We start from the raw sequence: 27,787 nt of genomic DNA on the forward strand, positions 1-27,787 counted from the left end.
TTTGTCCAGCACCGACGTCAGGCTTACCGGTCTATAATTTCCCAGATCCCCTCTTGAACCCTCCAATTTTTTTGAACCCTCCTTTTTAAGAATTAATTTTATTTGCCAATTATTATTACATTTGTATCCCACATTATCCCACCTTTTTGCAGGCTCAATGTGGCTTACAATTCATCGTGGATACTGGAAATAGAAAAGAATGTACATTTGGTTTTACAAAAAGTTTTGGGTACATGATGGTGAAATACATAACATTGGAAATAGAAAAGAGTATACATTTGTTTTAGCAGAAGTTTTGGTTACATGATGCTGAAATACATGATAGTGTTAAAGCCATAGACATTAGGTGCATGATAGTGTGAAAGCAAAAGACATTAAAGAACATTCATGGATATCTTAAAGAAAGTAGTTACGCGTGTTGTTCTTTATGATATATTTTGTCGAAGAGATAAGTTTTCAGGAGTTTGTGGAAATTGGTCATTTCGTAGACCGATTTCAGGTTACGTGGCAGTGAGTTCCAGAGCTGTGTGCTTGTATAGAAAAAGGTTGATGCATGCATTGATTTGTATTTCAAGCCTTTATATTTGGATGAAAATTGAGGAATGTGCGGGAGGATTTTTGTGCATTTCTGGGTGGTAGTTCTATTAGGTCCGACATGTAGGCTGGGGCGTCACCATGGATGATTTTATGGACCAAGGTACAGAGTTTGAACGTGATGCGTTCTTTGAGTGGGAGCCAGTGTAGTTTTTCGCGAAGGGGTGTTGCGCTTTCGTATTTTGGTTTGCCGAATATTAAACTCCTACATGGGAAGGACATTTTACTGGGGCAAAATTGTAGAAATTCAAGGGACCTGTATGTGCTAGGAGGTGAGAGGCTGATATGCACAGACAGGGAGAGGGACCATGAGATGATAGTATTGGAGGTTCTGAGGCAACAAAACCGTGTGACAAGGTGGTGGCCATAGCCAGAAGGATGCTGACAGTAATAGATGTTTAGTTAGTGTTATAGTTGATCCATTTTTCAGTTACCTGTTTGCTATTTGCACATTTTTTTTCACTGTTCCAAGTTCTGAGAATAAACACATCTGTTTGTTCGTTCTGCCTGAATCCTGGTGGTTTGTGTGTTGGGTCTGTGAGTGCTTTCTGGGAAATGTGGGAACCACTTGGAATGTGGCTCTAGTAACCTAGAAATCACTTTGGAGAGTAGGAGACTCACCCAGAGGTAGCTGTGACCCACAAGCACCAGGTGCAGGTGGACCTGAGCTATGCTGGGGATAGACCCTCTAAGTGGCTGCGGGGTAAAACCCAAGGCAGGTGGCTAGGCATTTTGTGACATGGGGCAAAACTCTAAGGAACTTAAAGGAAGAAAAAGGTGGAGGTTCCAAAAACAGGAACACAATTAAAGGGTGAAAAAGAACTGAAAAAAAAATAGCCAGAAGGCATAAAAATAGCTAAGACCGAGCAATATGAGGATAACACCTCCTCACACGGAAAAGGAAGAACTGAGACCACGTTCTTGCAGTGGGCAGGAAGGCACTCGTGCACGCATGGTGGAGTGCATCTCACGCTCCACAAAGCTCTCATTTAGCTATGGTAAATGCCGTTCTGGGCAATTTGGATCAGCATCACCCACTTGTGAGAATTATAAGCCTGCTTGTCCTCAGAGAAAGCACATCTGCAATCTAAGGTATGTAGTTCTTCTCTGTGCGTGGCTTTTGGGGTATGTCATGAAACGCCTAGCCACCAGCCTGGGGTTACCCCACGGCCACTTAGAGGGTCTATCCCCAGCACAGCTCAGGTCTGTCTGCACCTGCCGCTTGTACTCTACAATAGCACCCTCCTCCCACCGACTGGGTCACAACCGCCTCTGGGCGAGTCTCCCGCTCTCCAATTATCCCCAGTGATTTCTAGGTTACTGGAGCCACGCTCCCACTGGTCCCCCAGTTCCCAGAAAGCACTCACAGACCCAACACACAAACCACCAGGATTCTTCATCAGTCCAGACAGGCAGAATGAACAAACAAATGTGTTTATTCTCAGAACTTCAAACAGTGGAGAAAAAAAAAGTGCAAATAGCAAACAGTAACAAAGTAACTGAAAAATGGATCAGTTAGAAAAACTAAATAAACCATATGCATACTTCCTAGAAAGTACCTGGGGAGGTCAGGACATATATAGCTGTTCACCTGTTATTTTATTTATTTAGATTTTGCTCACACCTTTTTCAGTAGTAGCTCAAGGTGAGTTACATTCAGGTACACTGGATATTTCTCTGTCCCAGGAGGGCTCACAATCTAAATCTGTACCTGAGGCAATGGAGGGTTAAGTGACTTGCCCAAATATAACTGTTTTTTTTTTTTTTACAGGGCTTCAGCAAAGAGCTCTCTCTCTTCTCATGGGCTGAAACTGAAGCAACTGCAAGCCACTACTGGGTAATTTCAGAACTCCAGGCCAATCAGAGCCCAGTCAACAAGATTTCAAATATATTCTGCTTCTTGCTTCCTGTTTGTGACAAACTAAAGAAAAAACACTCCATTCTCTGTAGCAGCTTTACAGCAAAGAAAGACCACCTGCTGGCCAAATAGGAGAAATACACTTCAGAACATAATGCACGAAAATATCCAATACATTTTACAGGCTTAAAACACACTTTCTTCACAGGGTAAAACTATGTTTTGGTTAATATAAATAAAATCAGTAACAACTTGTGGAAATAACTTTGGCAGATATTGCAGGACTATTCTGAGAAATTGGGTACAGGGAATATAATTTACTAGACCTTGCATTTCACTAATTCTTGTCACTGAAGTTACAGCTACCATGAAAACTGGTTTTTCAAGAAATGTATTTTAGAGATGCTTGAGCTAATGGTTTAAATGGAGCTTCCATGAGCAGCTGTATGAGGTTGAGATCACAACTTGGCTGTGGGTTTCTAATTGCCGGTTTAGGCTTCATCAAACCAAGCGTGAACTTTGGATTTCCTGCCTTTCAAATAAAAGGTACCTAAATATTCAGTTAGCTAATGAAGGGCTGAAAAAAAAAATCAAAAAAGATTATTTTTGTTTACTTAGTTTACTATAACAAAAAGAAAACATTTCAAGCAGCTGTATGACAAGTACATCTTATACTTTACTTTCTATAAATTAACAGTAATGTAAATTACAATTGTTAAAACATAAGATTGTCCAGAAAACATTTTACTGCCATGCTGAGACCATACTTCAACTGAGGGTCCCCCAAGTACCCCAGATAACTGAATTCTTCTTTATTTGCTAACACAAGATATCATGTGCAGCTATATATAGTGTGATCCCATTGTTTAATGCAGTGGTGAGGGAAAGTCAGGGTTTTAATTCTTCATCCAGGATCCTGTTCTTCATGCCAATTGGGCTAGGATCAGTCTTAAAAATAGCAAATCACAGCCCACTTCCAGGGAGGAACAAATGCTGTACACCAACGGAATGTATAGCACCTCACCAACCTGAAACCTGTTCTCTGCCCATAGGGAAGAGCAGCATAGTAAGGGTAGTTTTCGAACGGGGTACCTACCAAAAGCACTATTTAATGCACCCGATTTAAACCTATCCTATAAAGAAAAGTAGATGCCTATTTTCTTTATAAAATACTAGCTCAAGTGTAAATGTCAGCACCTCTCTTTTGCAAGCACATGTGTACAACATACTACACATGTACATATATGTGGGATGGTATTTTTAAGAAGCCATTTTGGTGCCTAAAACTAGGTGGCTCGTTATAAAATTACCCCCCATTGTGACTTAAGCAGGAAAGAAAAGGAATAAAGCCCTTTCACTGACCATGTCTTAGCCTGTTTCCCAATATATGCACACATACAAACAAGCAGCTACTGCGGGCTAAATCAGAGCTGATGAGACAGAAACCAGTCTAGAAAAGGGACACAAAGAATGAGATCAGAGAAGTCTTTTTTTTTTTTTTTGTTTAAGTAACTGAGGTACCCTTGCAGCAATTCTATAAAATAGGTGCTAATATTTGTGTGTTTTTGTGCATGAATGTTTAGTGCTAGAATTTATGTATGCATGTGCAGATATACCAACATGCCGCTTAAGCATTATTTTGCTTACCTTACATAGTACAGAGGGGCGGTGCATGGGTTGGACCCCATGTTATGTGCATATCTGCTGCATTTAGGTGCTACACAGATCTATGGCTGGTGCAAGTGCTCATGCCTAAATGCTAAGCGCATTAATGTCTGGTTAGACTAGTAGGCACCTACATTCCTTTATGCTTTCATTTATGTACTTAAAAATGAATATGGATTTGTTATAATACCTCACATTTCCCGTGCACAAAATGGACTTAATGTGTACAATTCATTTGTGCACTTTAAAAACGCTAATGTGCATTATTAATTTTACTTAAAAATGATCGAAAACAAACCAAAAATCTCCTGAAAAGGGGAAAGTCTGAAAAATTTAGAAATTAACATTTTTATTTTTGCATATCCCTAAAAATTATGTGTATGACTAACTTGATGAAAGGAAATGGAGGTTTGTTTGGGAAGGAAAGAGATCAGAGAAAACTAAGTCAGTGAAAAGGAAGAACATACAAGTCTCAATTAAAAAATTTGGAACTCTCAGTGTTATTAAAATGACACAAGTAATAACTGATTAAAAGTTGAAAGAAAAATTTACCCTGATCAAAATTATAATTGCAACTGTCACCTCAAGTGTTTCAAGGGTGAATACATTTAGCATAATTTAAAATGGTAAGAGTACAATGGTGCTTGGTGAATACGAAGCACACCTTTTTTGTAACCAGGAGCTTTAGCTAAACAAATTATAATGAACAGCTCATACTGAAGGTACTGTAAATGGCAAAGGCATAGCTTGACAACATCAACTGCATCAAGATGAGTTTAAGCCTGCAAAACCTGAATCTTACCTTTTTTGACAGGAAATATTACTGGCCTCATCTCAGATGTTCAAACCCTCCTCTTCCTCCCAGCACCCCATAAATCAGCCCAACAGCAGTAAACAGCCTCACAGATACAAATTTAAATAGCTGAAGGAAGATCTTCTGACAATCTTGAACAGAATTCAGTATTCTAGCCAGTGAGATTATTTACAGACCAGTCTGATACGGTATCTTCCTTTTTGCTTGTTCAAACACACTGTAAAATGTCAGTTAGCAACACTGATAGCACCAACTAGAATCAGGGAAAAGTCAGAGATCCCAGGTCATTCTTGTTCTTTCATGTCCTTGGACAAAATTATCTTCCAAGCTCACTGGCACTGTGGTTCAATGTTAAGAATGTCAGGGTTCACAAGGCATTCACAGATTGGCCGGTACCTAGACCATAGTTTTGCCAGTACTATAAAAATCTTCGGGCAACATAGTTTAATATTCCTCCATGTTTGTATAAAGTAATTTCCACATCAGTTTCAAACAAAGTGATCACGCTGAATACCTTTCCAGTGCTTACCTAAACAAAAAACAAAACATTACATTGTTTGATGCTGGTTAAAAAAATCCTTTCCTGCTTCATAATTTTGGTCACAGATTAATTACCTATATTGCTTTTCTATGATTTAAAAATGGTATTTGAATTATTCCTGCAAGCTACCATGACAAAGACACTTTCAATTACCATTCAATTAAATGACTCCACACAAACACACTATCTAAAACTATATGGAGAAATAAAACCAAATAATTTAATTTCCATATAATATATGAATTCTATGTATTTCCACTTGCTCTGGGTTCTGTCTTTCTAGAGGTTTTACTCAACAAAACAAGTCAAACCAAATTTACCTCATAGGACTCATGTTATGCTAATCCAAGTTACTAGCTATACTATGTTCTTACTATAGAGCCAAACTGAATGAATAAAATTAAGCTTGTCTTCTTCTTCCCTCATCAAACATTCTAGAACAGAACAGAACAGGAGCTTCCAACCTCTGTGGTTGCATGGATTCCTTAACTATTGAGGTACATTTTTTTCTTTTCAGTATTGCATGTAAACTTGAAGTTATGCTCATGACGACCTTGTTATATCCATGTCATAACAATAAAAACCATCTGTAACTTCACCTAAAATGTAAACTGTAAGCCACTTTGAACCAAAACTTGTTTTTGGATAACAGTGGGATACAAGAACGCATAAATACATAAGAAAACAATGCAAATATAAAATGTTTGGGAAGCGAAGAGGGTATCACACAGTTTTTATCAACCTCCAAAACATTTGGGGATACCCAGCCTATCCCCATCAGTCTCTCTCTCTCTGATGGGACCAGGCTCCCTCCTCACTCTCCCCTGTGAATGGCTCAACCAGTCAGTCTTTCCTTTCTGACCTCAAACCCAAGAGGCTTATGGGGAAATTTTCTTTTGCCAGCCCAATCACCCATATTTGCCTCTTCCCTTCCCTCCCCACCTATTGCTGCTGCACCTTGCCTTGCGACTACCTTTTTGGTTGTGCAGACCAGTGGCGTAGCTAGGTGGGGCCACAGGGGCCCCCAAATTTCATCTGGGCCCCTGGTTTTGCTGCCGGGGGTCCCCAACCCCTACCAGTTGAAGCCTTGTCCACTGCCGGTCTCCGGTGCTGCCGCGTTCCCTGCCCTGCTCTCTCTTCCTTCTCACGTCCTGCATGCTGTTTCATTTAAAGGAGTGTGCAGGACGTGAGGAGGAAGAGAGAGAGGACAAGGAATGCGGCGGTGACGGAGAAGGCTTCAGCTGGCGGGGGTTGGGGACCGCCTTGCTGTGGGGTACAGCAAGGTGGCGGCAGGGCAGCAGACTAAAATGTACCCCCCACCTCGGGCTCTGGCCCCCTCGCACCATGAGGTCTGGCTACGCCCCTGGTACAGACCCCTCTGTTAACCTGCATAATGTTCAGGGACCTCCCAGTCCATCTCTCCATTGTCTCTCTTGATTTCCTAAACCCACTCTTCTCTATAAAAAGGGTGGCAAAGACAGGATTCATGCCAACCTGTTCTTGATAATGTTGTACTGGTTGATGTTAGATTAGCAGGTAACTTTTAAACTTCCATCCGTCTCCACTAATCTCTTTCCCCTGAATCTGATACACTAGTTTTTCTCCTGTTGAAAGCTAGGTTATTCCATCCTCCTGTAACTCTGTTATTACCATCACTGTGAACTTACTGATGTGCAGTATTATTTGTCTTAAGAAGACATATACCTTTACATCCAATGTTATTCTAGGAGTCAGCTCCTGAGGAAACGATATAGAAAACTGCTCCTTGCCAGTGAGGCCCAGAGTTTCTGCATTCTCTCCAGGAAGAAACTGAAGTGGAACTATGCCGATTTCTACCAAATGGTCTTTATGAATTTTCTCATAACTTTCAGCTATAACAGCTTTGACACCCTATAATGAAAAAGGAGTTTGGTTGGTTGTTTGAACCACAGTAATTTTATAACATATGAAGTATGTCATGAAAGCTTTCTTGGAACTGGACTGAGACGCCTAATTTCCCCGAATAGTTACAGTACTTTTAAATACATCTCTGTTGATAAAAGCTAATTTCTGGACAGCCAGTTACACAGGCTTCCTGTGTAACTGTTGTGAATTATCTTACCTTCTCTCAAATGAAAAAAAAAAAAAAAAAAAAAAAAAGGACTGCTGCATGCAGTGGTCATCTGCCATGTCTGTGCTGAAGCACAAAATTAAATTTGAAGATTGAAAGAGAGGAACTACATACACAAATTAAAAAGTATTGTGAGGCTGGAAATTTTCAAATTTTCTGTTGCACTCAGTTTATAGTATGGGGCTCTAATAAATGTATTGGTCCCAGGCAAAACTGGATTCTTTGCAGGCTGGGTGAGACAGCTTTTATTGTTAAAAAATAAAGCATTCATATTGGCTACATAGCATCAGTTAAGTAACATTTAATTTGTACCAAAATGTGTACCACGTAAGTCCATCAACACTTGTGTTGTCTTGAAAGATCATTTCTGGAGACTACTTGTGTTAGTCTAAGGGTAAGCAGTCTGAGTGCTTGTTAGGTTTTTAGAATACCTACAGTAAATGTGCAAGGTAGATTTGCATACACTGCCTTCTTTGTATGCAGATGATCTCATACATATTCAGCGTGGATCTCTTGAAAACCTGAGGTACTTGAGGACCACATATCCTGCATTAGTGCAACACAAGCTACTACAACCTACAACGAATTGAATTTCAGAACTAGAATGATTTATTTTCCTTTAAATGCAATTATATGGGCTCTTTAGTTATACTTTACAAATTATATGATTATGATGATGATTTAGTACGTGTTTGCTTTTGAGGCTTGAGATTCTGAACAATGAAAACCATTTTGGACTACCCTTCCAGTATGGACTTGCAGTAGGCTGCTTAATTTGTGAGCTGCTAGCGGATTGACATGAAGGGTATTGTCTCTGGGTGGAGGGGGGTAGGGTGTTTCTAGTAACCACCACGAGGTCTAGTTGTTCAGAGTTTGGGAATACTGTGCTGTTTGTGCTTCTCCTGTACTGTTTGTTTCTTCTCAAGCCGCTCAAATAAAAATGATTTAAAGAAAAAAAAGGGACTATGAAAGTGAATAAAGCAGAATGACAGAATTAATTTGGGGAGAAAGAAACCTTGAGCGTAATTGTTTACAGCCTAGGATAATGGTTCTTTCTCGACCAACAAAGGATGAGATTGGCATTCTATCCCATGTTGCACTGTAGGAGCTGCAAGCTTAGAACTGCTCCTGATGAAGTCTGTCTTGGCGATGAAATGAGTACTCTGTTTCCCTTGGATTCTCTACAAAACTGTGAACTTGTAAGTATATATGACATGGTCTTAGACCTTGTACCATGTTTTGGCTTCTTTTTGTGTTAAGTGGTTTGTGTTAGCATTAAAAATAGCCATCCATCTTTAACAATGAAAATCTGTGGCCAAATACTAGTCAATAAAGCGAAGATACTTACCTGTAGCAGGTATTCTCCGAGGACAGCAGGCTGATTGTTCTCACATGTGGGCCGACATCCACGTCGGCCCAGGAAATGGCAAATTTTTCACCAGCAGAATAAAAAGCTTTGCCAGAGCCTTCTAGCGCGCGAACTACGCGCACAGCACATGACTTCCCACCCGTCGCGTGAACGTGCTTCCTCAGTTTAATCAAAAAGCATATAAACAAACAAACAAACAAAAACTACAAAGGGGAGGTGGGCGGGTTTGTGAGAACAATCAGCCTGCTGTCCTTGGAGAATACCTGCCACAGGTAAGTATCTTCGCTTTCTCCGAGGACAAGCAGGCTGCTTGTTCTCACATGTGGGGTATCCCTAGCAACCAGGCTGACTCAAAACATTGGTTAACTGGGCCTCACAACAGCGAGGACATAACACAGATTGACCTGCAACCATAAACAAGTAACTGAGAACGCAGCCTGGAACAGAACAAAAATGGGTCTAGGGGGGTGGAGTTGGATTCTAAACCCCGAACAGATTCTGCAGCACTGACTGCCCAAACCGACTAACGTCAGGTATCCTGCTGAAGGCAGTAGTGAGATGTGAATGTGTGGACTGATGACCACGTTGCAGCCTTGCAAATCTCTTCAATGGAGGCTGACTAAGTGAGCCACTGACGCAGCCATGGCTCTAACATTATGAGCCTTCACATGGCCCTCTAGAGTCAACTTAGCTTGGGTATAAGTGAAGGAAATGCAATCTGCTAGCCAATTGGAAATTGTGCGTTTTCCGATGGCGACTCCCCTCCTGTTGGGGTCGAAAGAAACAAACAACTGGGCAGACTGTCTGAAAATGACCTTCCAGGTCAAGTACTTCAGATGGCAGGAATTCAGTGGCTCAAAAGGTGCTTTCATCAGCTGGGTGAGAACGACATTGAGATCTCATGACACTGGTGGAGGTTTGACTGGGGGCTTTGACAAAAGCAAACCTCTCATGAAGCGAACAACTAAAGGCTTGTCCAGAGATAGGCTTACCCTCTACATGGCGATGATAAGCACTAATCGCACTAAGGTGAACTCTCACGGGTTGGTCTTGAGACCAGACTCTGATAAGTGTAGAAGGTATTCAAGCAGGGTCCGTGTAGGACAAGAAAAAAGGATCTAGGGCCTTGCTGTCACACCAGATGGCAAACCTCCATTTCAAAGAGTAACACTTTTTTGTGGAATCTTTCCTGGAAGCAAGTAAGACTCAGACACCCTCTGAAAGACCCAAGGAGGCGAATTCTAAGCTCTCAACATCCAGGCCGTGAGAGCCAGAGACTGGAGGTTGGGATGTAGAAGCGACCCCTCGTTCTGGGTGATGAGGGTCAGAACACAGTCCAATCTCCACCGTTTTTTTGGAGGACAACTCCAGAAGAAGAGGGAACCAAATCTGACAGGGCCAAGAGGGCACAATCAGAATCATTGTTCCGCGGTCTTGCTTGAGTTTCAGCAAACTCTTCCCTACTAGAGGTATGGGAGGATACGCATACAGAAGGCCTGTTCCCCAAAGCAGGAGACAGGCATCTGACGCCAGTCTGTTGTGGGCCTGAAGCCTGGAACAGAACTGAGGGACCTTGTGATTGATCTGAGTGGCAAAAAGATCCACTGAGGGGGTGCCCCACGCTCGTAAGATCTTGCGGGCTACTCCCATGTTCAGTGACCACTTGTGAGGTTGCATTATCTTGCTCAGTCTGTCGGCCAGACTGCTGTTTATGCCTGCCAGATAAGTGGCTTGCAGAAACATGCCGTGATGGTGCGCCTAAAGGCACATCTGGATGACTTCCTGACAGAGAGGGTGAGATCCGGTGCCCCCTTGCTTGTTGGTGTAATACATAGCAACCTGATTGTCTGAATTAAAATGGTTTGGTTGGACAGCCGATCTCTGAAAGCCTTTAGAGCGTTCCAGATTGCTCGCAGTTCCAGGAAGTTGATCTGAAGACCTTTTTCCTGAAAGGACCAAGCTCCTTGAGTGTAAAGCCCAAGGAGCCCAATTCTGGAATAAACTACCACGCAACCTGAAGACGATTTATGAGCTGACCGACTTCCGCAAATCGTTGAAGACTTATCTCTTCGAAGAAATCTATTGAAAGGATTAAAACACATGAAGCCCAAGCATACTGTTAATACTGCACCAATACATACTCATTTATACTCTTATTCCCCGAAATTCTAACACACTCAAACCTTAATCTACAGGTAAAAATGTAACAACCAAACGTTCTTTAGCTATTGTTCTGTAATCCTATCAGTATCCACTGTTCTTCCACTATTCCATTGTTCTGTTCCACTGTCCTATTCCCCTTGCGATACGTAGACTTTATTTTCACTTTACTCCTCACAATGTAACCATAATCGAGTTGTAACAAATTGTACTTCCATCAATACAATATATTGTAAGCCACACTGAACCCGCAAATAGGTGGGAAAATGTGGGATACAAATGCAATAAATAAATAAATAAAATCTACATGAGCTCCCCACCCCAGGAGGGATGCATCTGTCATCAACACGTTTTGTGGCTGAGGAATTTGGAATGGACGTCCCAAGGTCAAATTGGATCGAATCATCCACCACTGAAGGGAATTCTGAAAGTCAGTGGGCAGTTGGATTACATCCTCTAGATCCCCCACAGCCTGATACAACTGAGAAGCTAGGGTCCATTGAACTGATCTCATATGTAGACATGCCATGGGAGTTACATGAACTGTGGAGGCCATGTGCCCCTGAAGTCTCAACATCTGCCGAGCCGTGATCTGTTGAGACGCTCAAACCAGGGACAGGAATTTTGTCTGTACTTGCGTCGGGAAGATAAGCTCGAGCTGTCTTTGTGTTCAACAGAGCCCCAATGAATTCCAACTTCTGTACTGGGGTGAGATGGGACATGGAGTAATTGATCATGAAACCCAGTAGCTCTAGCACCTGAATAGTCATTCGCATGGATTGTAGAGCACCTGCTTCTGAGGTGCTCTTCACCAGCCAATCATCGAGGTAAGGGAACACATGCACTCCCAGTCTGCGTAGCAACACTGCGACTACAGCCAGACACTTTGTGAACACCCTGGGCTCAGACGCCAGACCAAAAGGCAATACACGGTACTGAAGGTGCTGAGTTCCCAGCTGAAATCGAAGATACTTCCTGTGAGCTGGAAGTATCATATGTGTGTAAGCATCCTTTAAGTCCAGAGAGCATAGCCAATCGTTCTCCTGAATCATGGGAAGAAGGGTGCCCAGGGAAACCATTCTCGAACCAGAAATTTGTTCAGGCCCCTTAGGTCTAGGATGGGACACATCCCCCGTCTTTTTCTGCACAAGGAAGTACCTGGAATAGAATCCCAGCCCTTCTTTCCCTGGTGGAACGGGTTCGACCGCTTGAGCCTTTAGAAGGGCGGAGAGTTCCTCTGCAAGTACCTGTTTGTGCTGGGAACTGTATGAATGAGCTCCTGGTGGGCAATTTGGAGGTTTGGATTCCAGATTGAGGGCGTATCCTAACCAGACTATTTGAAGAACCCACCGATCGGAGGTTATAAGAGGCCACCTTTCGTGAAAAAATATCAACCTCCCTCCAACCGGCAAGTCATCCGGTATGGACACTTTTATTGAGGCTATGCTTAACTGGAGCCAGTCAAAAGCCCGTCCCTTGCTTTTGCTGGGGAGCAGTATGGGCCTTAGATGTACGCTGTTGATGAGAACGAGCGTGCTGGGGCTGATCCTGGGCATGCTGCTGAGAAGCAGGAGTGTACCTACGCCTAGGATAGGAATAGGGAGCACTCCTCTTCCCCTCAAAATACCTCCTAGATGAGGAGGCAGTAGCAGAAGGCGCCCGGTGGGAGAGAGAATCCATAGCATCATTATGCTTCTTGATCTAATCAACAAGATTCTCTACTTTCACCAAAAAGGATGTCCCCCCCCCCCCCCCCCCCCGGCAAGGAACATCCGCCATTTGCTGCTGGACAGAATGATCCAGGTCAGAGACACGCAGTCATGAGAGTCGGTGCATCACTATACCCTGAGCAGTGATCCTGGATGCTACATCAAAACTGTCAAATGTATCCCTGGCCAGGAACTTTCGACACGCCTTCTGCTGCCTGACCACCTGGTGAAAAGGCTCGGCCAGCTCCGTAGGGAGTGCATCAACCAAGCTCGACAGTTGCCGTATCGAGTCCTGCAAGTGCACGCTCGTGAAGAGCTGGTATGACTGAATCTTGGCAGCGAGCATAGCAGCCTGATACGTCTTCCTCCCAAAAGAATCAAGAGTTCTAGCTTCTCTGCCTGGGGGGTGCTGAAGCATAGTCTCTAGTACTCCTGGCTCTCTTGAGGGTGGAGTCCACCACCATGGAATTGAGGGGTAACTGGGACCTCACCAATCCAGGTTCACCGTGGATCCGATACTGGGATTCAGCTTTCTTCAGGACCACAGGGCCAGACAGAGGGGCCGATCAGTTTCGCATAAGGACTTCCTTCAGTACCTTATGCAGAGGAACTGTTACAGCCTCTTTAGGTGGAGAAGAATAATCCAAGACCTCGAGCATCTCAGCCCTGGGCTCAACCTCCACAGGGAAGGGAATAGCCGTAGCCATTTCCCGGACAAGAGAGAAAAAAAGACAGACTCTCTGGTGGAGACAGTCTCCTCTCTGGCGGAGGGGAAGGATCAGAGGGAAAACCAAAGGACTCAAAAGGACTCATCAGAAGAAAAGTACCTGGGATCTTCCTCTGACTCCCACGAACGCTCCTGCTCACTGTCGGATAAAGCCTGTGTCAAACTTCAACACTGAACCTGCCTCGACGCCAAGGAACGATGTCCTCTATGGTGATGTCGAGAGGCCGACGCCCTGTCTGACTGCGGCGAAGCTCCCTCCACAGACGTCGAAGGGGAGACGTCCGGTGGTAGCCGACGCCGCAGGCGGCACCATAGTCGGAGACCTCAACGCAGAAGGACCAGACACCGCTGCAGCAGATGGTACAGAAGGCGCAAGCACCCCCGACACCGAAGCTGACTGACGTAGCAGTCCCTCCAGAAGTTCTGGAAACAAGGCTCGGATGCGCTCATCGAGAGCCGCCATCAGAAAGGTCCGCGGGGTCAGTGGAACAGGCGGTGTCAGAATCTGTGGAGGCTCGGGAGCAGGCATTGGGCTGCTAGGAGACCGACGTATCGGCACCTCCTGTATCGAGGGGGAGCGATCCTCTTGGCGCCGACACTTCTCGGGCGCCAACTCTCTCAACACCCCAGAGCTCTCGGTACTGTGCATCGAAGGAGAACGATGATGGTGCTTCTTTGCCTTCGCTCGATGCCCATCAGAGACTCCTCGGTACCGAGGAGGACGTGGAATCTTCATGTCTCCTCGGGGTCGGGTCTGACGAAGGTCAGTCCCAGGGGGCCTGCATAACAGAAGGCCTCGAGGCAGGTGGAGACCAACTCACTGCTCCCAGCAAGAGTTGGTCTCTCAGTAGCCATTACCTCTGCTCCCGTCGATGTCGACGATCTTGGTACCGACGTCGAAGGACCGGGCCCCAAAAAGCTTTTCTCATTGGGCTTCTCGAGACGCGTGGGTTCGTTTTTTCATACAAAGACACAGACTACAAGCGACTGGGCTATGGTCAGGCCCAAGGCACTGGATATACCAGGCTTGGGTATCGGTACTTGAGATGGTCTGGTTGCACCAAGTACAACGTTTGTAGCCGCTGGGTGTCTTCAATGACATGGAAGGAAAAACGGCTTTGGCGAAATCAAAAGACGCGATTGTACCTATTAAAAGAAAAAAGGGCACAAAAAAAGAAAGAGAACCAGACCGCGTGGCCTAAAGCTGGCTGCACCTTTGTTTAAAAGGGGGGCTAAACTAAGAATTTAGCTATGTGAAGTTTTTTTTTTTTAAAGAAAAAAAAATGACGAAAAATAAAGAATGATAGATACAAGTTGTCAGACTTTTCCTGGGCCTTACGAGGAGCACAGAAAAAAACCTGTCACCTCGTTCGCGGACAAGAAAAAACTGAGGAGGCACGTTCACGTGACGGGTGGGAAGTTGTGCGCGCACCTCGCATGCTAGAAGGCTCTGGCAAAACTTTTTATTTCGCTGGTGAAAAATTTGCCGTTTCCTGGGCTGACGCGGACGTCGACCCACATGTGAGAACAAGAGGCCTGCTTGTCCTCGGAGAATTTTACATTTCAAAGGTTTATTCAAGGTGGATATTCAATAATTTCTCTTTAAAAAGTCTGGATAATTGAAATCAAAACATACCAACAAGTAAGGTCCCTTAGCAGCCCAGTCTCTTGAACTACCAGATCCATACTTCTTTCCTGCTAGTATTATCAGTGGAACTCCTGCCTTCTGGTACAGCTCTGCTACCTCAAACACATCTAGCTACAAACAAAACAGGGTGAATTAGATAGAGTTAGACTGCAAATATAGTGCCTCCCCCACCCCTAATAACTATGTTCACACTCACCATCTGTCCTGAAGGGAAATGAATAGTTTTAGGACCCGTTTTCCCAATAAATTTGTTGAATAGCTTAATATTTGCAAAGGTGCCTCTTGTCATTACAGCATCATTACCCCTTCGAGCACCATACGAGTTGAATTCACGAGGTGTGAGACTAAGGAAAATAAAGTAAAACTGTACTTAATATTTGTGACATAACGTGACAAGTTAAATGTGGCAACTTTGCCTTAAATAGTGGACAGTCTGATGTGATGTATGAAACATTCTTCACTGTAGGAACTGGCACTGTAAATGGCTTTGTGTGTGGACATTTTAAAGGGTATGTCAAAAGACCACTACAGTAGCTGGCTTATTTACTTGTCTGTTTAGTTGGTCAACTCAATAGAAAGGCAGTTAACTCTTGTATATTTAGGAATCACAGTGCTAACGATACTATTAGCATATTAAAGATTTTAAATACTCTCCATAAAGGAGGATCAAAAGGATTGCTATAGACTCCCAGTTGTAGACTTGTATGGTTACGTCATTATGCCTACATGCTTTTCACCGAGTTAAGAGGTCAACTGAGTCTTAAGGGAGTGGTAAACCCTTTATATGGCAGTTCAGAAATGTGAAGAGTTACCACCACTTTCCTAAATAGAGGAGTAGCTTAGTGGTTAGTGCGGCAGTCTGAAAACCACAGGAACCGGGTTTGATTCCCACTGTAGCTCCTTGTGACTCTGAGCAAGTCACTTAACCCTCCATTGCCCCAGATACAAAGTAAGGGCCTATATATAATATGTAAACTGCTTTGATTGTAAACACAGAAAGGTAGTATGTCAAATCCCATCCCCTTCCCCTAAATAAGCCCACTGAACGAGTTTTTTTTTTGTTTAAATCCTTTTTGTGTGTGTGGGGGGGGGGGGGGGAGGATGGAGGGCTTGGAGAAAGATGTTCATTAACATATCTGCTGCCTTTTACTTTGAGAGAAGTGACCCCCCCCCCCAAAAAAAAAAAACCCTATACAAGTTATCAAAAGGCCAGATGTACTAAAGATGTTCTTCAATTCTGTGTATGGGACAGTTGCATAATATATAAGCAACTACTTTGTTCAATAATGCTGTCATATATAAAGCATCTTTCACTGGTGTAGATGTTAACTACTCAACTGTTCCTACCCTTTGTTTGTTAGATACTTAGCAGCAGCACTATTTCTTGCAATGCTTCCAGCAGGTGATATATGATCTGTGGTTACACAATCACCCAAATATAACAAGACATGGGCATTTTCGATGGCCTGAAGAATAGGTTCTTTGGCCTAAAAAAAAGAAAAGAAAAAAGAAAAAATATTAAACAGTAACAATGTATCACAACAACATGACTAATGATTAAAAGGTGCATTTTTCATATGGATTCTCTAGGTAAAGGCACCCCTGAAAATTACCCCCTTGTGAGAACACAGAAGGTAGAGTTACGGCATTTCTTTTTTTGGTTTAACTTTTGAGTTCCCCTCCAAGTAAATATGTGACATCAGCCACTGCAGAATTTTCAGATGCAAACTCCACTAGGAGTCTGTCTTTGGAAACCCGCTTAAGCCTTGTGGGTACAACATACCTTTAAGGCAAGCAAGCACCAAGAAAAACTGAAAATTAGCTTCCCTACCTCTGCTTCTAACTTCTCAAGCAGAGGCTTCCATGGTAGGAATCCTGCAATCAGTTAAGTAACCTACACCAAGCTTAGTGGCAACTGTTGAAACCTCATTGCTTATTTGGATGCCTAGAAACATGGAATATGATGTGTATGTTTATTATAAAAATGTAATACACCGTCTGGCCTAAACAGATCACAGCAGTTAAAATACAATTACAAATTTAAAAGAACACCATTGTTATTGACAGGAAAGACCCAACAACATGCTCTCAAGACACACACAACCAGAATATTCACATAGGAGTAATAAATCCTAAACTCTTATTCAATAAAAGAACAGGCCTGCTTAAAGTAAAATGTTTTGAGCATAGTCTTAAATTTCCTAGTGCCATAAATGAGGTGCAAAGCAAGAGAAAGCTCTTCCCCTTGCTCAGTCTAACCTAATTCTAGTTCTTGGAGGCTCAACCATCCTGAAATCCTGCATCGATCTAAGGACCATTCCTGCAATAGTTAAGGTACTTCAATAAGGTGGTTTTAACTCGTAAAATGCTTTGCGAGTCAAAACCAGAATTCTAAAAGAGATTCTAAATTTAATTGGCATCCAGTGGTAATGCCCAAATAGAGGGGAGTCGTCAACCTATTTTTTTTTTGTTTCCTAATAGCTTAATTGCCACATTCTGCAAGGTTTGCAATCTCTTCAATTTATTACCTAATAAACCTGCATAAATCATATTAGCATAATCTAACTTGATGTTAACAAAGCATGTACTAAAGTATGTAACACTTTCTTATTAAACAGATATTTTAATGATTACAATCTTCTCAAGATTACAAAACCCTCTTTTACCACTATGTCGACCTGATTTTCAAACATTAATCTGGCGTCAATAAGTATTCCCAAATAACGGAAGCATTCCACTGGCTGTATTGGATTATCAAATATTGGTGACACCTTAGGTCTATCCCAATGTCCTGTAATCCAAGAAACCTTAGTTTTTATCAATTTAAAACTTATTGATGTTTAAACAAGCAGATACAGCTTCTAAACCGTTTTGCACTCCTGAGATAGTCAGTGTGTGTGGATCTATCTGTGCTAAAATTAGAATATCATCCGCATAACAAAATGCGCTCAGACCCTGACTCTGAATCAATGTCTAAAGGGGACTTAATTAACATGGGGGACAATACAGAGCCTTGTGGGATTCCACAGTCCATATTAAAGTCTGAAGAAAACAAGAAATTTTGAGATACTTGAAACGTTATTTGGCTCAATAGTGAGCCAAATCATTCTAATAGTACCCCTGCAATACCTATGTCTTGCAAACATTGTAGTAGAAGTATATTTTATTTACTAGTAAAAAAGGCCCGTTTCTGACAGAAATGAAACGGGCACTAGCAAGGTTTTCCACGGAATGTGTATGAGAGTGACTGTGTGAGAGAGAGTGAATGTGCAAGTGTATGTGTGTGACAGAGAGAGAGTGAGACTGGGTGTGAGTGTGTCTGTGAGAGAGTGTGTGTGTGTGTGATTCTCCTGTCTCCTGCCCCCCCCCCCCCCCCCAGCCACCCAGCGATTCTCCTTGCTCCCGATTACCTCCATCGAAGCGGCCGCGTTATTGAAAGTCCTGCCCGTCTGTAGCCTTCCCTTTGAGTTCATTCCCTCAGAGTCCCGCCCTCGTGGAAAGAGGAAATGACATCAGAAGGCGGGACTCTGAGGGAACAAACTCGAAAGGAAGGCTGGAGACAGGCAGGGTTTTCAATGACGCGGTGCTTCGACGGAGGTAATCAAGAGAGCAAGATGGTTTTCAATGACGCGGCTGCTTCAACGGAGGTAATCAAGAGAGCGAGATGAATCGCTGGGTGGCTGGAGGGGGGGGGGCAGGGGAGTGTGGAGAATCGCTGGGTGGCTAGAGGGGGGGCAGGGGATCAGGGTTGTTCGGGACGGAGTAACGTTTGTTTGCGGGTTGCTATAGAGCCTTCCCTTCCCTCCGAGGGCAGTGAGAGCGAATGCGATTGTCTGCGGTTGGTCCCTTCTCCTTCTGACGCCACGAGGGCGGGGCGATTACGAACCGCAGGAACACTACACGGCTTCACTGCCACGCTGCCAGCTTCAGAACGTTGGAGGTGCGAATTATATTAGATTTATTTTATTTATACCCCACGTTATCACAACAGATCGGGTTCAATGCGGCTAACAATTTATTGTAAATAACAGTACAAAAAGTGATGTGGGATAGTATACATTAAGTAGCAATAACAAAATAAATAAGGACTGAGTAATTACTATATGTAATCTGGAAACAAATGCTAGACGCAAAAAGGTAACAATTTATAATCATCCATGTATAACAATTAGAATGGAACTGATAAATTGAATAATTATACAATTAGGGGTTTAAATTATGATCATCAGTGAGAAATTGCTTAAAACAGAGAGGCTTTAAGGTATTTCTGGAATATCAAATAATTAGGTTCCCATCTGATGAATTTTGGGAGGGAATTCCACTATTTGGTACAGAGTTGAGAGAATCTACATCGACTTGAAGATCACATTTTTGCAACTGGGATAGTGGAGGGTTAGATAATCTCTTGAACCAGGGAGAGCATTGTGAAGGGGGAGACCAGTTAAAGGTTGCATATAATCAGAGGTTAAGCCATATAAAGTTTTGAAAACAAATGTACATAGTTTGAATGTTATTCTGGCTTTGATTGGGAGTCAGTGTAACTTTATAAGCAAAGAGGCTGAACTTTCAAATCTCGTATCCTTGTAGACTAATCTGGCTGCTGTATTTTGAGCTGTCTGCAGTTTTTTCAAGGAAGTTTCCTTACAACAAGCATAAACAGCATTGCAATGATCAAAGTGACATAATACAAATGCTTGTACTAAAGTTCTAAACATATCATTAGGGAAGAGATGCCTGATTCTTTTTAGTTTCCACACTGCTTTAAAGGTTTTTGTGAGGATTGCTTGGATTTGGATGTTGATTAGCATGTAGGAATCTATTAATATACCAAGTATCTCTAGTTGAGACTCCAAAGGATAAGTTACATTAACTATTTGTGAAGTTGTGATATATGATATGATCTATCAAGTCAAACGCGACAACAAATCCAATGATATTGCAAGGTCAATATATCCGTTATCTAAATGCTCATAAACTTCATTCAACATTGCTGTAATTAGTGACCAAATGATCTGCTGCAGGCCCAAGATGGGCCAGAAGGTACCCTCCTTGCTGGGAACCATGAAATATGCAATAACTCTTGGCCAATTTCCCCTAATAGTACTGATTAGAGAACAGTCAGTTGAAGCAGCCTAGTTAGGATTTATCATAGCACCTCCCTCTTCATGGAAGTGTAAGCAGGGATTCCAAGAAAGCCAACTCCAAAATACAGTCATGTATGATTATGTCCATTACCCAATCAGCTGAGGAAAGTCAGGTCAACTCCTTATAAAACTGGGATAAGTGCCCAGCACTGTTCCCTCTAAACTGAGAGGGAGTCCTTTATCTATAGTCCTGCCAGAGTGGGGTGCTGTTTATCACATTTTCATTAGTGAGAGACAGGCAAGCTCTCAGAACTCCCGGGAACCTGCCTGTTCCTAGTGATTGAAAAATATAATATGGAAGCATCACTCCCCACTGGCAGTGCTGGCCAGCTCTATACAAACCTCAAACAGTTAGCCCACCCCAGACCTCATGGCTAAGCACAAACTAATGAAGGCCCTTCAGGTCCTCCACTTCCTTTCACCATGTCTCGTGCTAAAAAAGGCTGACCTTTGACATATGGCTAGAACCGCTGCAAGGTTATAAAGCTTAGTTTCGCAAAGCTTACTCAACTCTGGACTTGGATTTGAAACTTGGAATACAAGAGGAACTCTGGTTTGGGGAACCCAGACCCAAGTCCTTAACCAGCTTCCTCCTATAAAGCAACTTGCCTCGGAAAGGCAACACACTCAAACGTGCCCTTGAGGACAAATCCGCTGGCTAGTGCCATAACCACAAACAGCTAGAATTACTATGTCTTTACATAAGGACCATGAACTATGTCCCTGACTCCCTTTGTGCAGCAGCCATAATATACAGCACCACAGCCCACAGCACCAAATATACAGGCTTCTGATTTTTCACAGACATAAAATTATTTTTATCAAAATTTTTCTTCTGTCAGTAAATTAACTAATTTAGAGGCCCTTTTACAATGTGGCAGTAGCTGTACCGCCAATTCACCCTGTGCCAAATCAGTCCTACCACCGAGCTTGCTCAGGGGCCTGGCGGTTGTTCCGGGTTCTGATGCGTGGTGATTAGGGCACTAGAAAATACTTTTGTAGTTTTTAGGGCAGAGGGTGTGCCCCAACGAAATGACCGCATGACAAGTGTTTAACTTACCACATGGCCATTTCCTTAAAAAAAAAAAAAAAAAAAAAAAAAAGATTTTACTGGTGGTGGTAAAGGGGGGGGAGGGGGAGCGCCTTGGTGTGACAAACCTTCACGCTGACGCCACCACAGGGCCCCTTTTACCACCATTTGGTAAAAGGGCCTTTTAGTAATAGTTGGCAACCAGCAAGAACCATTCAAAGGTTAGTTACATACTAGAGTGGGGTACATAACCTCCGCAAACTTCTGTAAGAGCATCCAGGCCAGAATACTTTCACCTTCAAGTACTCTGGGGACCTTTTACTAAAAACTGCTAGTAAATGGACTTAGCATGCCCTAATATGGGATTTTCCTATGCACCAAGCCCATTCCTATCACAGTTGAGTCTGTTTAGGAGGTGCTAAAGGCTCTCGTTATGGATGGACTAACCAGTTTTCACATCAGTGAAATAAGTGTGCTAACACTTCCATGCCCCCCTCCCCCCCCCCCAAAAAAAAAAACATCTGAATGCTTTGCAGGCGCAGATTGCAGGATTAATGCAGAACACCTTGGCACATCCTGTGTTAGCCAAACACACAGTGGTACACAATATAGTACTGTATGACTGTTACTCTGTATTCCTTCTAGGATGATCTCAGATCTATAGTTCCACAAATCTTCTGAAAAGAAAACCCCCCAATAGCTTTGGGTTTCTTTTCTAGATTTGAAATATTTCAACATGTAACTTCAACATCCTGTGTTAGGCCATTTTTCCTGAATTAACCATGTTGTTAGCACTTAACGCAATTTAGTAAAAGGTGGTGTTTGACTTAATTGTAATACTGGCTTACATAAGAAAGAGTAGTCATTCATTTATCTGTCCATCTACTTTCCAAGATTTGCCATGGTGGCTTTGTTGAGATGCACATTTATCCTTTCATAAGTTTTCAGTTTGCTAGGGTCAAGACGACCATAATACTCACAAGTTTATCAAAAAACGAAGGACACCTGATGTAGGTGGACTTACAGTCCCATGGAAATAAAATAGAATCCGGTGCTTCAAGGAAATTCCATCTCTTATTTTTTTTCTATGAAGGTGAAACATGATATTCATGTCAAGAAAATGACAAAACACTTCACTATTCATTTCATTTAAGGAAGACGCAGAATACAGAAAACTTCTTCTATTTTAAATTTAAACATGCTTCTGAGTCCTCACTCTATCCCCTCCCTAGACAATCATACCCCCACAAACCTTGTTTCCCTATTGATTTCAAAAACTTAATTTTGTAGCTAGAATGCCCAGCCCTCTTGACTCAAGCATGAGGTGAGTGAATATAAGCTGTAGCATTTCAGATTTACCCTTTATACTTTTAAATATAATTATGAGTGTATGTGAAAGATGTGCAATTAAACAGTAGCTAGGACTGAAATCCTGTTTGGTACTTTTTATGTTTATTATCATGTGCCCAATATTGGTGCATGTAATTTTTCTGTGTTCTGAAAGAATCTTTGACATGAAAGCACTGTAGGATTCTTCAACACTGCAATAAAACTCACTGACAAGGAAGCGTTCTGAATAGTGAGGCAAAGACAGGGTATTAATGATAGACACCTCAACCAGGGGCCACTTATTATAAGCCTCTAGAAACTGATTTAATGTCAAAGGTAAACACACACAATTAAAAACAGTTTCACAACTGTGGTGTGAACACAATTCCAAATTTGTCACAAAAGTACATTTGTCACTGTTCCACTATAAAAACCCATTTTCTCAAGAAGGGGTTGTAAAATACTGAAGAATTTAACTATATGACCCTTCTTAATTTTTTTTTAAATTTAAGTAATCCTATTGCTCCTGATGGTGGGAACGTGATCTTTAAAAAAAAAAAAAAGAATACAAGGAAATTACACAGAGTTCAATACACATGCATGGATGGAATACAGACTGATAGGGCTCCATAAATCAGGAAACATATCCTGTCAGCTGGTCTGCACGTGGCACATCCGCATAAAGTTTCCAGAGATAGCTTTTAAACTAGACTACTGCTGTTGCACTTGGTCAGGAGGTACACGGGGAGAGGGGGTTGTCAAACCGATTTTTGATTGTAAACCGCTTCGATGTGTTTTCAATTAGAGGCAGTATAGTAAATCGATAAACAGTCGCCAAGTTATAAAGGTGGTCATTCTATATGGCACACATCATTTACATTTTCAATCTCTCTTATAGGCACATTAGAATTTCCCTTGATGTTGGGATTTATACACTGCTAGGCTTCCCCCTGCTCTCTCTTCATAATTGATAAATACATACCCCCCATGATATTCAGCGCTCCTGGCCGGTTAAATAGCTTTAAGCCAGTTAAGCACTAATATTCAGCGCAAGATAGCCAGCTATCTAGGCTGAATATTAACAATTAGCGGCTAGCCTGGTCACCGGCCATGCTGTGCGATATGGCTGGTCAGCGCTGATATTCAGTGACTGGCCAGCTAAGTTTGGCAGCCAAATGGGGCCGCCCTAATAGCAGGCTTATCAGCCAGCGTTGAATATCAACTTGGCTGGCTACGTTCATAACTGCCAAAAATAAACCAGATATTCAATGCCAGTCACCTGAAATGTCACCACATCGAATATCTGTCATCGCCACCGACTGCAGGAATTAGCCCGGCTAACTCCCGCAGTCTGAATATTAGTCCCATACTGTAACAGGTTAATTTTTTCTGCCCACGATAGAAGTTAATACATAAAAAATACATGCTGTCACTTTGGGTTAATGGTACTGGTTTGCATATGGGAATTCGTATGCTTAACTATTCTGGCCACCATAAAGGTAAATATCAATTTTACAAACTATGTGAATGACAATAAAAGCTAGAGGGAGATTAGGTACCCTGCACTTTTACGAAGAATTAAAAAGATGTTCTTTAGCTTACCTCTATTTTTTCTTTCAATTCTCTAAACATGGATGGTATCACATTCTGTTCCTCTACTTGATGAAGCTCTTCTCGACTGGGCCAAATATCATGCAAATATACTTCTTTACCATTCATGTCTGTTCCTGAAAAATTATATAAATTGCTGATAAGCAAAAATAAGCAATGCATCTCAAACAGATTATGAAAATATGAACACAGGTGGTGCCTGTAGTCCAGCTTGTTGAAAATGGCGTAAACAAAGAACAAAACAAAACCCTGCAGATCTCTAATGTTAACTTCATGGTTTTCAGTTATTAGGAGAAATGTTTGGCAGCTGAACCTTGTATTTGGAAATGTTTGGATAAATGCTATAGGGCTGATATTCAGACCGTGGGAGGGAGCCAGGCTAACTCCCACAGTTGGAGGTCAGTCCAGATATTCAAAGCCCTCAAACTACTAATGTACAACAGCCCCTTACTGCATCAACTTTACAACTCTATCAACCTGCAAGGGCTTCTAACGTAAATCTTTTAGATATACTATCATTTAAGGTTATTAGAGAAGTATCTATGCCAATTTTCAAAGTTTGGGGACCTGAATTAGGGAATGAGTTGCCTCTGGCCATGAGAACCATAACAGCTGTAGACCAGTTTAAGCACAAATTTAAAATATTACTATTTTGACAAGCAAACAGAGAGTAAGACACCGCTGGATAGTTATCAAATCAATTTTGGAGTGCACTTTGATGACTATTTTTATGGAAGAGCCAAGTATGAATGAATTTGGATTGAGGTGATCATGCTATTTGTATTACTGTTTATTCTGGCTTTATCATTGTTTTTACTACTGTGAATATTTGTAAGCCGCCTAGAACAATTTGAATTGAGTAGGTTATAAGTATTTTAAATAAATAAATCAAATCAATCCATCAAGCCAGGTCTAGCAGTGGGGCAGATGGGTGATCAGCATCTTCAAGCTCCCCTTCCCACCCCACAAAACCAATTCTCTGTCTATTCATGTCCAGACACTGGTCCCTCCTGACACAATGGAGACCGCAGCCACTTTCACATGGATTCACTTTTTGCACTCTTTCCCCAGTTCCCCCTCTTTGTCTACTAAAACTGAAAACCTCAGAGGTAGAGGAGAGCGGAGGCAAGGCAGAGGAGCTAGCCCCTGCCATCAGACTGGCCCTGCTACCCCAGCTGATCTGCAGAGGATCCCAAAACCAAACATGTGCTTGATTTGTCATGACAGCCTGTAGACCCTGTGCCATGAGCTGGGGTTACTACTACTACTTATCATTTCTATAGTGCTGCAAGGCATACGCAGCGCTGTACACCATACACGAAAAGACAATCCCTGCTCAAAGAGCTCACAATAGGCCTAACCCTAGGAGCTGACCATGAAGTCCTGCTGCACCAATTTAGAAGTTGCAATTATTTGCTGAAGAAAGAGAATACAATGACTAACTGGAAAGTCCAGGGCTGTACTCCCTCCATTATGGGCCATGTACTTGATATACCGTTTTCTATGGTACAACAAAAGCAGTTTACATTATATTTTTTTCTCTGTCCCTATGTACATACATACAGAGAAAAGTGTGTGTGTGTGTGTGTGTGTGTGTGTGTATATATATATATATATTAACCCTCCATTGCCCCATGTAAGCCGCATTGAGCCTGCCATGAGTGGGAAAGCGCGGGGTACAAATGTAACAAAAAAAAAATATTATATATACACACAAACACTTTTCTCTGTCCCCAGTGGGCTCACTATTTGTTTTCTGTACCTTAGGCAACAGAGGGTTAAGGGACTTGTCCAAGGTCACAAGGAGCCTTAGTGGGAACCTAACCCAGCTGCCCAGGTTCTCAGCCCATTGTATAAAGCTTTAGGCTATTCCTTCACTTATAGTGATGAAATTGCTGGAAATCTGCTGCATCTAGAGTAGCCAAGCAGGAGGATAAGAAATATGCTTTAATGTACATTCATGCAATTAGATAAAAAGGCCCTTTTATTGGTACAGAGGTAGTGCACATAGGCCCATGAAGAGAGGTAAGTGAAAAAGGATTGCTGCCACCATGGTGGCCCCTGCAAGTGCTGTGGAGTGTGAACTTTGGAAGTGGTAGCCCTCCAACCTAAGGCTTAGAAGGGTTCCTTAAGCTAACATTCTCTGCGAGGGTGTGGGTGGGGCAGGGTGGAAGGAGGCTCAAGAAGGGAAAAACGTGAAATATATACACACATATATACATATACACACATAATTCCCTAATGTGTCTATCACACATGAACCTTCTACTATACCACTTTGTATCTGTTATACCGGAACTGGCGATCGCCACCACGGTACTATGTAAGCTACACTGAGCCTGCAAATAGGTGGGAAAACGTGGGATACAAATGCAATAACTATATATATCTATATCAATACATACTTACCCAATGGCTCAGTATGGAAATCTATGTTCACTGTTCCTGCTATGGCATAAGCAATCACCAACGGGGGAGAAGCAAGATAGTTGGCACGCACACAGTCACAGAGACGACCTTCGAAATGTCTGTTACCAGACAAAATGCCACATGCCACTAGGTCACCCTGGACGGCAAAATAAATACATTTTGGTTTAATATAAAATACCTTCTTTTTTATATGGGAACTATTATATAATGAACAAACACCACTTTTGATGTGAAGAAATACATTGCTGCTACTTCAGAAAGTTTGCAAGAGGAAATGTAAATCACTTGCTTAAATTTGACATATTTTATTATTTATTAGTTGTAAGCATTTATATACCACCTAGACTTGGCAGTTTCACTCTGCTCCCTTTGGCCTCCAGCTTATGTCAAACTGGGAAATGAGACTTGGCACCATAATCTTTTGTTCACAGCTATCTAGGAAGTTTTTCTATATTTATATCCCCTCTCAACTTGTTTTAATTCAATCCTTACAGATTAAGTCTTTGGCTAGAGTCATGCACTAGGATTCTGTTCAGAGCTCTGCAATTATGGGCTCTAAATTCAGCCCCAATATTTCCAGTCCCAAATGATACAAAGAGCAGAAAATCTGAGCCAGGAAAAACCTGGCATGGTAGTACACAGCACTGCCACTAAACCACCAGGCTGGCTTTCAAACGTCCATATTTTAGTTCATTTTATTCCAGGAAATGTATAATTTATACGCACAAACACTAGCCAAACATGGCAATGGATGCTACAGTTCACAAATTAATGATATGTATAGGAAATTAGAGGTTTGTAGATGGAAATAAAGATTGACAATTGAGCTGCATAAGATAAGTTACTCAAATAAAAATGAATACATTCATGACCATCTTTAGAAAGCTACTTTTTAAAAATCACAGTAAAATGTCACACAATTATATACTACTACTATTTAGCATTTCTATAGCGCTACAAATCGTACGCAGCGCTGCACAAACATAGAAGAAAGACAGTCCCTGCTCAAAGAGCTTACAATCTAGTAGACAAAAAATAAAGCAAACAA

The 27,787-nt window shown here is 42.2% G+C and overlaps 1 protein-coding gene across 1 annotated transcript in view; it reads right to left on the reverse strand.

Moving 5' to 3' along the window:
* Positions 1-3,939: 3,939 nt before the first annotated feature.
* IREB2 (iron responsive element binding protein 2) overlaps positions 3,940-27,787 on the reverse strand; it is a 69,441-nt gene continuing 45,593 nt past the window's right edge. Inside the window, exons 16-23 of the mRNA XM_030188118.1 lie at positions 26,719-26,875; positions 24,301-24,425; positions 22,350-22,454; positions 16,543-16,682; positions 15,392-15,539; positions 15,184-15,306; positions 7,177-7,362; positions 3,940-5,460 (exon numbers count right to left, since the gene is read on the reverse strand). Of these exons, the coding sequence (XP_030043978.1) occupies positions 5,350-5,460; positions 7,177-7,362; positions 15,184-15,306; positions 15,392-15,539; positions 16,543-16,682; positions 22,350-22,454; positions 24,301-24,425; positions 26,719-26,875 (1,095 nt within the window). The 3' untranslated portion in view covers positions 3,940-5,349. The remainder of the gene's footprint in view (positions 5,461-7,176; positions 7,363-15,183; positions 15,307-15,391; positions 15,540-16,542; positions 16,683-22,349; positions 22,455-24,300; positions 24,426-26,718; positions 26,876-27,787) is intronic.

Source organism: Microcaecilia unicolor, chromosome 1 (genome assembly GCF_901765095.1).
Source record: "Microcaecilia unicolor chromosome 1, aMicUni1.1, whole genome shotgun sequence".
NCBI classification, from domain to species: Eukaryota; Metazoa; Chordata; class Amphibia; order Gymnophiona; family Siphonopidae; genus Microcaecilia; species Microcaecilia unicolor.